General features: G+C 36.5%; 2 protein-coding genes across 5 annotated transcripts; one reads left to right on the top strand and one right to left on the bottom strand.

Moving 5' to 3' along the window:
* Positions 1-36: 36 nt before the first annotated feature.
* On the bottom strand, positions 37-6566 carry LOC145971485 (RNA-binding protein squid-like). 2 transcript variants are annotated; one of them, XM_083099196.1, is made up of 9 exons: positions 6285-6566; positions 3066-3106; positions 2852-2979; positions 2583-2729; positions 2368-2499; positions 2003-2264; positions 1639-1710; positions 823-941; positions 37-528 (listed from the first exon to the last, which is right to left on the bottom strand). In XM_083099196.1, the coding sequence occupies exons 1-8, from the start codon at positions 6428-6430 to the stop codon at positions 871-873; spliced, it is 999 nt and encodes a 332-aa protein (XP_082955322.1). In that variant the 5' UTR covers positions 6431-6566; the 3' UTR covers positions 37-528; positions 823-870. The 2 variants fall into 2 exon arrangements, with proteins under 2 accessions (XP_082955322.1, XP_082955331.1); XM_083099205.1 differs by lacking the exon at positions 1639-1710 and having other exon boundaries at positions 6285-6565.
* Positions 6567-6928: 362 nt separating this feature from the next.
* On the top strand, positions 6929-9964 carry LOC145971497 (uncharacterized). 3 transcript variants are annotated; one of them, XM_083099218.1, is made up of 3 exons: positions 6929-7165; positions 7263-7471; positions 8186-9964. In XM_083099218.1, the coding sequence occupies exons 1-3, from the start codon at positions 7159-7161 to the stop codon at positions 8804-8806; spliced, it is 837 nt and encodes a 278-aa protein (XP_082955344.1). In that variant the 5' UTR covers positions 6929-7158; the 3' UTR covers positions 8807-9964. The 3 variants fall into 3 exon arrangements, with proteins under 3 accessions (XP_082955344.1, XP_082955353.1, XP_082955362.1); XM_083099227.1 differs by having other exon boundaries at positions 7221-7471; XM_083099236.1 differs by lacking the exon at positions 7263-7471 and having other exon boundaries at positions 6941-7165; positions 8179-9964.
* Positions 9965-10316: the final 352 nt, after the last annotated feature.

Raw genomic sequence — 10316 nt, 5'->3', positions numbered from 1 at the left:
GGATCATATAATGTGGAAATCACTTTAAATACGTAATTCTCCTCAATGACGCACATATTCTTTCGAGAAGAGGCACGTTGTCGTGCTTACATTGTATATTTTATACAACTAATTCTTATTTCATTTTATATATCTATTGTACGGCAATATTACTTTTTGTAAGATTGTTATACTGTTAGATACTTCATCTCGTTTTATTCGGTATTACATTCAAAAAATCTATTAATATAGTTTTATATGCTTGCTTTTCTACCGCGAATGTATTATTAAAAAGGAGAAAAACGACACAAGCTCGTACTACAAACGGCAGAAAGGAAAGCATATAGAGACGCGGAATAATAAATTGGAGTTAAATACAAAATTAAATTGCTACTGCTATTTCCATCGTAGATTTCGGTGATTGATTTTCGGTTAGCAGCAGCTGTCCACATTGTCGAAAAATTGTTGAATTCTTGCTAGGAGGGGCGCGGCTTAATGGAATGATAATTGGACGAATGAAGAGATCGGTAGTAGAGTGAGGAAGAGTACCTGTGAAAAAAAGACGAAGTAGACCATACATTTTTATGTGTCTGTATGTGTATTTATCATTTTTTACAAGTTATATTACAAAATATATATATTAATCGAACGCCGTAAAGTTGGATTGACAAAGAAATCCACAAAACATTGATTTAAATTAATTCATGCTTTTATATATAAAAATGGAAATAATAGACATCGATACACAAATGTAAACAAAGCGACATTGAGAATGAAAAAGAGAATTGCCGCTCTAATTCTAAGAGTGCGAGAATACAAAGTTCTAAGAGCGCGGCAACTCACCAGCAATTACAACGCGAATTGCACTGTGGTCGCGAATGAGGATTTTTGTTAATATGGTTGGTGCCTCTGAGTTTGGCGACCGCCACCTCCTCTCTGCTTGCCGCCATAGCCTGAGCCACCTGAAACAATGCCGATATCGTATCATTAGTCTTGGAATTTAGTATTTAAGATTCAAGTTTATATATAAAATTAGATTTATATACATTTATAATTTACATACACGAGCGCGCGCGCACACAACATTAGAACATAAAAGACAGATCGATTCTTATTCGATATAAAACATACACGCGCGCGCGCGCCTCGACAGAGATACACTATACTACTAACAACAATCAGGTATACTACGGGAGAAAATACTACAGATAACAAATGTAAGAACAAAGAGGCTACAGGTTAAACTGCACACTATTCGGATTCATACCCTTCATTTCGATGCGCATCTCTCTGGGATTATAAATTTTCTTTCTCTTGTTATTATAATAATGGATAAGCAACATATGACAATTCATGTAAGCAAAGATGGCAAAAGCATGGAAAATTAAATGTATATATTTTTTACAAGCATTATAATGTTTCTACAGTTTCTGATATTAATGAAAATTTACGTCAGTTATTATTTAGTCGATTTATATCCGTGATTGAAAGTCGGGGTTAAGTTGCTCCCATAGCAAAAGAATTATAAAGATGGATAAAATATTCTAGCGGTGGCAAAGCATCAAACTGAATATAAAAGACAGAAAGAGAGAGAAAGAGAGCAAAATACTAAAAATGATGGGTAATAAAGTATGTATCAAGGAACGCTGTAATGCGTACCTTTACCGCGTACACCACCGCGCCCGCCCGCGTAGCCACCATCGTAATTACCACCGCCATAGCCATAGCCATCTGCGTTTCATGAAACACATGGTACAAATGGAATCAGTATCCGCGCGTACCACCGAGATTTTTATACGGTAAAGAATTAAAAAAAAAGTGTATATACACCATCGCGATTATAAAGGAGAAATTTCGACTCTTCGATGAAATTTTTAGTTTGAGAAAAACGTAATACAAAGATCCAAAGATCGCCAGGACTGATTTTATGAAAGAAAGTATCACCTCACCATGGGACATTAAATTCGAAAATTCGCGATTTGCGCGATTTATGTAACGAAACAAACAAACAAAGGATAATCACCACCATATCCGCTGTAATCGTAATTTCCGTAACCACCGTAACCGCTGCCGTAGTAATCGTATCCTCCGTAACCATCGTACCCACCGCCGTAGCCACCTTGACCATACCCGCCGCCGTAGCCGCCTCCGTAACCCTGTCCCCAGCCACCTTGACCTCCAAAACCGCGACCACGGCCACCACGAGCACCTCTACCTCGGCCCATCATTCCGCCGCGCATTCCGCCCATGCCGTCCAATTTGGGTGTCGCTTTCTTCACGTCCACCTTCGATAAGAAGAATTCAAGATTAATGAGACATTTTTAATTGTTAAGAAATTCAATTTTAATAAAAGATTAAACTATTTTTATATTCCGTATAAAAACTCACCGCTTTTCCATTGATGGTTTGTTTGGGTGTTTTGAGCAGCTCATTGACCACCTGCTCAGATTCAAAAGTAATAAAGCAGAAACCTTTCCTCTGGTTCTTTGTCTTGTCGAATGGCATTTCCACTTCGACGATCTGTAAAAGAATTTGAAAAGTGCGTGATAGTCAATTTTATTTTGTGCTTTAGTCTGCTTATTTCCAAATCGCAAAATATTTACATTTCCAAATTGTGAAAAGAAGTTCTTAATATCATCGTCGGAGAGCTCCGTCGAAAGACCACCGACGAAGATCTTCCCGTGTCTTGCTTTTGCTTTTTTGGGGTCGACTTTTTTGTTGTTAATGACATGATCACCGGCTGACATAATCTGCAAGAAACCGTTAGGATTATTCGTATGCATATTGATTTTTTTTAAACATTGGAAAAAAAAACCTTTTATTTTATTACTGGATTATATTTACTGTTATTATTGGAAAAGAGAAAAATTACCTTATCGAGAGCTTCAGCCTTGGCAAAGACAATGAATGCAAAACCTCTCGATCTCCCCGTGTTGGGATCTGTTTTAACATTAATACTCTCAATGTCGCCATATGTGCTAAAGTGTTCTCTTAATTCCTCTGAAAAATCCCGAAACAAATTGCAAATAAAAATATCTAGATTTGCAGAAGAAACGTAATCATCGATCAAGAATGAGAATACTCACTGTCAGTAGTTTCCCAGCTTAAGCCACCAACAAATAATTTTCTGTAAACAATAAACAGAAACGAAATTTATAAATAAATGTAAGGGAGAATAATACGCTTGCCGCCCTAACTTTTCAACCGCTTTTGCGGTGCTATAATTGCTACGAGTATATTATTATCTCAATTGAATTTTTGTATAGGCACACAATAATTAAAATAAAAAAGAAAGAGAAGGATAAAAATTGAATGTGCCTCTATATCAATCATAGAGTCCTGATTACTTCCGGTCAACCTGCAAAGCAATGGAACTAATTTATTTTACCAAAGAAAAAACAGATCTTTTTATGAATGTTACATTAAGTTAATAGCTTCTCAAAATTTACTAGTTTTAATTCTATTCCTATGCAAATTAGAATCGTACTACTGATTTAACAGAGCGCAATTGACGATCCATGATGCTATCTGGAAAAGACACTGCAAAAAATTTTGATATTGATTTAGCATTTTGATATTGATGCAAGCACGGTAATCATTCATCTTTTTTTTTCGATTGCAGGAAATAGGAATTTCAATTGCAGCAACATGCAATGTAGGTGTTGGCCTACATAAAGATTTGGAAAAATAAACACGTTCCTTGCGTGAGACTAAACAAGATTGTTATTCCGACAGCAAAAGATAAAAAGAGTTACAAGATATATACCATATCCCTAGAACAAATGAACTCTGATAAAGTTAAATATGTATATATTATTATACAATTTACATACGCAGTTACTACGCGATAGCGTAGTGAAATTGAAGTTATGGAGAGACGGCGGCATTACGCAATCACACAGGTAACTCGATTTAAACATCATAAAAAAACAAGATTTGTGAAAAACATTAAAAGAAAGTTTTAGAAAAATATGCATAATATATATATATGTGTGTGTGTGTGTGTTTAATATTATAAATCTGTGTGTGTGAGAGTAGAAAAAAAAAACGCAAAGAGAGCAAAGTACTGTTATAAAACGATGATCCAAATAAGCTAAACTCCAGTAGTTGATATATACGGCTGCCCCTAAAGAAAATACAAATAACTTCTCTAAGTTACACACACAAAAAAAAAATAATCCCGATTATTAATATTGGCCCAAAATTAGTATAAGTGGCACGTGGTAGATTGACTGCAACTCTATAATATTGGAAAGCTAAAAATTAATTTTTACATTACGATATTAATATTGGTCACTGTACGATTTGCTCTGTTATCTCCCTCGCTCTATTTTTTTTTATTTGACTTCATTTTAAACAACATTATTAGGCATCAAACACTCGTATGCATACATATATAAATTTTTCTATTTTACAGTTCATATTCATCGAGAAGGCTTATTTTACATTGTACGATTCATTATTAATTATCTCGAGTCTTAGGACACTTTTGGTATTATTATTTTTATATTCAAATAACAAGCTGCAATATGTACACACTTTGTTGTTTCTCTATCATTTGTTTTAACTTTTTTTCCGGCGGTGTTAAGTCTGTATTTATATACGTATTTATATCGATATATATATTTATAAATATATATCATTTTCGTATATCATCTAGGTTGATGATAAATACCATGGGTACCAGTCACTCGCCGGTATCTGTTGTCAGGTCAGGTCACAGTTAGCCGGTTGCAAGCAGTCCACCATAATCGCACTGGGACGTTTGCCACCTGCAGACCAAGTCACAGAAACTGCGTTAATGGCGTTCCGGAGCTTCTATCGGAGATGTTTGCATTGGCCCTAGTGTCTCTGCGCATTTTTTTCATGCCCAAATAATCCAAATATCACAATTCAGCGGAAATTACTCTACTCTGTATTATATCCAGCAGGTAAGTATGTGCTACTGCGACACATATTTGATCTCAAGTAAAGTTTGACTCGACTTGACTCCAGCACTTTTGTGTTGTGACGGAACATGATGGACTTGAGAATTCGATGCTCGATCGCTCACAATAATTCCGACCCCAAAGTTCATTTCATCAAGCTTCGCAGCTCAATTGAGAGATCCCAGACAAGCATTGGATGTATTTGTCAATCGTTTTGAGCAATTGACTAATCTGAATTTGACTGTAAACTGTTATTGTGAATAAGGACAGATGACTCGTAACTGATCAAACGTGTGGATTTTAAAATTATATTTTCTATTAAGAAAAAAAAGAAAAAGAAATACAAATACACACAAAAATGTTATTTTTAAAGAATACATATATAAGTAGATCTACATATACATACAAACTTTATCAATGCTGAAATTGTCTCTGCCTTCCGTTAATTATAGAACTAGAAGAGAGTTAATTGGCTGAGTAAGAACAGAAAGAAATTTACAAAAAAGTTAGAAAGCTTGAAACAGACGGACACATACCTCCTAATTATAGCATATGTGTAATTACAATTGCAGCATAATATATATATAATAAGTACGTAATTATATTTACCTTATTTTACTCGTGAAAAAAACAAACAATATGTAAAATATATTTCGGATAAAATATATTTACTGTGCAAGGGCAATTGTATCAAAAATGCAGTAAATTATTCGATAGAATTCACATTTCATTTCTCGTGTATAGTATATAAATTATCTCTGATTCGTAAATATATCGGGTGGCGATATATAGCAAAACACGAAGTTGCAAAAACTTAGCAAATTTGTCGGGGGTGTGCTTTCCGCGCTTGACAAGAAGCGAGAAACGTCGTATTCGCGCGAAAAAGAAAGGAAATAAAAAGAAATAGAACGCAAGCGAGGAAAGAAGATGACGCGCGAGCGAATTCTTTCTCAAAGAGAACGACGTAGTAGAAAAAAAATGAAAGAAAAAACTTCATCCCGTACGCCACGAGCAATAATAGCGAAGTAAACTCCGCTCATTCGCGGGGACAAAAAAGAAACGCAGCGTCGAGCGCATCGCGATCGCGGGACGCGAGGCGATCGCGCGGGAAAGCGATCGGCATCCGGAGCACGACGGATGCGAACGGATTACCCGTCTCGGGATTTTCTCGAGTCGGCCCTCGGCCATCTTGTACGACGGCCACTCGTGTCGCGCGGCCCGGGAGGGGACGCCGAGAGCGATTTCGCGGGAAACGTCAGCGAGCGAGACGTAACGCGGGCACGACGGGTCGCCGGGATCGCGGGGGGGAGGGTCGGATCCGGTCGCGAGCATCGTCCGCGACGAGGATCTCGGCGCGAGCAACGAGAGAAATCTTACCTGTCCTCCTGCGAATCCTGGCCATTCTCCACGGCGTCTCCAGTACCGCCGCCACCGGTACCGCCGCTCTCGGCCTCGCCGTTCTTCTCAAAACTTTGCTCCGCTATGTCTTCACTGAAGTCCTTGTTCTCTTGCTGATCTGCCATTGTTTACGACTGCGTTTCACGCACTCGTCGCGCTCAACGATACAGGGGAAGATCGGGTAGATAGAAAATAATCACACTCGCGCTATATCGGAGGACGTCTGCGCCGAACGGATCCGCGGATGAAAGGAGGACGATGAGAGGGATGTCCCTGCTGGTTTTGAGAACGCCGGGATCGCCCGTGTCGCCCTCTGCGGGAAGAATCTCGAGACGTCGGGTCCAGTAAGCGCGACGCTTCTTTGAATTTTCACCAATCGGGACGAAAAAGTCCCGCGATCCCGATTGGTCGATTCGCGTAATCTTCATCTTCGATGACAGCTTTTCAAATTTTTAAATTTTTCTACTTTCTAAATTTTAAAATTTTTCTACTTGACAGCTAATCACCTGACATTGCGTTTACGCGTGTTTTTTATTGGAAAGCTCCCAATAACTCTACGGACGCCATATGGACTTTTAGCGTACTTCCGCGACAGGTAAATTACATCAGATGGCGCCACTCTAGCGCTGATAAAAACATTTTTTTTTATTCTACGAGAGTTTGTTGGCCCGGTCGGAGTCGCGCGTTTGACGTTTGATCTCGCGTGATGATTAGATTAATTGTTATTAGTTGTCCCACGATTAGGTCGTTTAGTTTGTAGGAATCGACTGAGAAACCGTTATTATGGCTTCCTTGGTCGCGGATTACGGGACCTCCTCCGGCTCGGACAGCGAGACGAACGGTGACGTTTCGGATGATGCGTAAGTTTGGATCGCTGTGAGCTGCTGTCCGATTCAGCTTTTATCCTTTTTTTAGCGCTTCTCCATCACCCAACTTAACCTCTCTAATCTTCTATAGAAGGCATGAAACTCCTCAATATTCTCACCCAACAGGGAAATTGTAATGACGGAAATCCAGTTTTTAAGATGAAAGATATTGGATTTAATAGGTCATGCCACCGTAAGGCTAAATGCACGATGACAGTGCAAAGTACTTTGTATACTCTAGTAAAGGTAGCATTGAACTTGAGGAGAAACATCAAAGAGGCGTACACTTATAAATTGAGAGTAAGATTGGATATAATTTTAATTCAAATTCTATAAAGGCCATGTATTAGTTTATGGATTGTTACAGTTGATATTATTGCTTCAAATTATATATTATGTTTCTTCGCTTTCATGATGTTCTTCTCTTGCATCTATAGAACTGGATATATCAAGGTTTGCTTACATCAGATTATATCGAATGCATTATATTTCATAAATCCTTGTATTATTTATAAAATTTTTTCGTAAGAGAAAATGTTTGTTTCACATGCATTCTATTTCTTATCTGTTTCTTTCTTTCTTTTCTCCTTTTCTTTGAGTTATTATAAGTAAAAGATATCTACTTAGTTTTTTTTTAAATTATATATAAAAGTGGATCTAAAAGATTTACTTGTTTCATTTGATTTAGAAAGTCCATGCTTCTTTGCTCTTCTTTTTGATTCTCCCTTTTGATTTCTTGTTGTTTTATTTTGTTTTCTTTCAATGCTTGTCTATCTTTATTTCATTTGAAGGTTGCTTACTCATCTCATTCTTTATCCATTTTACATATGCAAATTTATGTACTTCATATAAAATATCCATCTTACAATATAATGAGAATTAAACCATTGTTGTAATATAAACATTGAAGAAAAAAAATCATGCTAAACATTCATTCAAATTTAGCAACCCTATGTACATACAGAATGTGACTTGTTCTTTGTAATCTGATATTGCCTCACCGTTAGCTTTAAGGATGGAGACAAGGCAGAGTCGGAGGAGGATGAAGAAGAAGAAGAGGACGATAATGATGAGAACAGCAACTCACATAATGACGAGAACGGACACGTGAGAATAAACGAAACAACAGCTTCCAGAGAAAAACTTCCATTGCCCACGCCAGATTTCAATAGCGCGTCCACATTGTTGAAGACCTCAGTATTCTCGAATCCGTTCGTCGAGGCGGAGCGGGCGAAGAGCGCGATTCTGGAGAAGCATGTCAAGATGACGCCCACGTTGGACGACACCAAGATGATAAACGGTCGTAAGATCTGTTGGAATTATCGAAAGGGCCGTTGTCGATTCGGGCATAACTGCACCTTCGCCCACGACTCTGATCTTCATCGCAGCGCGGCCGAATTGGAGGCTCTGCGGACTCCGCAGGAGACGCTGGTCTGTCAGACCCGGTACAACGGACAGCAACAGCAGACATCACTGGCCGCGAACGATGAGGAGAACGAAGTGGATCAGGAGAACAATCAGACTGCGAACAGAAAACGCAAGAAGAGACCTGGTTTGAGCCAATTGTTGCTTCCAAGTAAGAAAGTCTTTAAGCTGTACAAAGCGCAACAACAACAACAAACCAAAACTAGATGAATAACGCTCGTTCATTCGATGTAGCGATAAAAATGAAACTCTGTCTTCTGGCTAACCCATTACACGTTCTATGAGAACACAAATCGAAAGGGGAAGTTTGAAAGATGAAACGGTGAAAAAAATTGCAAGAAAAAGATTGCGAATTTTTTATTCGTTTTCGTATATTCGTTCGAGAATCGAATTTCCATCTTTTATCAACATAGAGGCCATTAATGTCTGGCAATGAGACTAACAAAATCTCGCACAAGATTTAGATTAACATTAATTAAATGAATAGAAGCGATATAGAGATATAAGAAATCCCGATTTATGCTTCCAATGCAATCCTACCTGCGATGTATAGGATAGGAACGAGAAACTTTTGTTATCTTATATAAAACTGCAAAAGACTATTGTGTACAAAGCGTACGATTTGTCTTGAACTTAAGATTTGTCTCTCGTGACATGACTATCGCATAAAATGTCTTCTCGTTATTCCATGTTTTCCTGTGTATTTATAATTAGTTCATTATTTACTTAGATAGATTAATTAGAATTATTTGTGCTCGCAAGAAAACCAAATAACATGTTACAGTAAATTCAATACATGGAATGCATCGTAATATCATTCGTAAATTCCATTCGACGATTTTGAAATAAATATTTATATATAAAGAAATATCTTATATATGACGCGCTTCCATGCATGCGCTTGTGTAAATTTACAATTAATACAAACGCAATTGCAATTGCTCGATTGTATTCTTTTCAAAAAGTAAAAATGTTTGGCATTTCCTTACAACCTACAATCAAATGAAATAAATTCGATCAGTTAATTACAGTAGTTTCTAGATAAAAATGATTAAAAAGTCATTTACTAATACACTAATATCTTGAAAAAAATTATTTGGTTATGATAAAAAGGATGAAAATAGTGAAACATCACTAATAAATTAAAAGTTTAGTCAATTTTATCGAATTTTAATGGGATTAAAGTGGAGTTTTAATGACACAATAATTATCTATTAAAGAAAGGAAACCAATTATATTGGAAGGTTAAAATCAGAAGGATCAGTGAAAAACCAAAAATTTATCTATGTAACGCGACTAAAAAGAGGCTCCTCGGAAAATCCGAGGATTTCTAAAAAGTTGCTAATAAATAATTCAGCTGTGATGAAATATTGCCGTTTAATTCATGCTTCCTTCGATACCCAATACATCAGTAGAATATATGTAATAGATACGTATACAGACATACACACACACACATATATATATATATATATATATATACAATATTATATATACACACACACACACACATATATATATACAAAAAAAAAAACATCAAAAGAAGGTTCTTAAAAAATAAATTTAAAATATATTTAGAGATTTTGAGAAAGAATAATATATAGCCAATAAATTATATATATAAGATTACTTTTATATATTATTATTATTATATAATATACATATATTATTATAATATAAAGAAGCCTATTGAATTTACTTGTATAAAAAAATTTGTTTT

Source organism: Camponotus vicinus, unplaced genomic scaffold (assembly GCF_025532165.1).
Source record: "Camponotus vicinus isolate PSW18456_S1 unplaced genomic scaffold, iyCamVici1.0 SCAF_1, whole genome shotgun sequence".
Classification (NCBI taxonomy): Eukaryota; Metazoa; Arthropoda; class Insecta; order Hymenoptera; family Formicidae; genus Camponotus; species Camponotus vicinus.
Note: the sequence above shows the minus strand (reverse complement) of the source record. Positions and strands in the feature narration are given on the sequence as shown.

Coding starts and splice junctions, on each gene's coding strand:
- LOC145971497 (XM_083099218.1), top strand. Junction 7,472..8,185: donor CGTACACTTATAAATTGAGA/GTAAGATTGGAT, acceptor GTTAGCTTTAAG/GATGGAGACAAGGCAGAGTC.
- LOC145971485 (XM_083099196.1), bottom strand. CDS start 6,430: ATGGCAGATCAGCAAGAGAACAAGGACTTCAGTGAAGACATAGCGGAG. Junction 2,265..2,367: donor AAACCATCAATGGAAAAGCG/GTGAGTTTTTAT, acceptor TTCTTATCGAAG/GTGGACGTGAAGAAAGCGAC. Junction 1,711..2,002: donor CGATTACAGCGGATATGGTG/GTGATTATCCTT, acceptor CATGAAACGCAG/ATGGCTATGGCTATGGCGGT.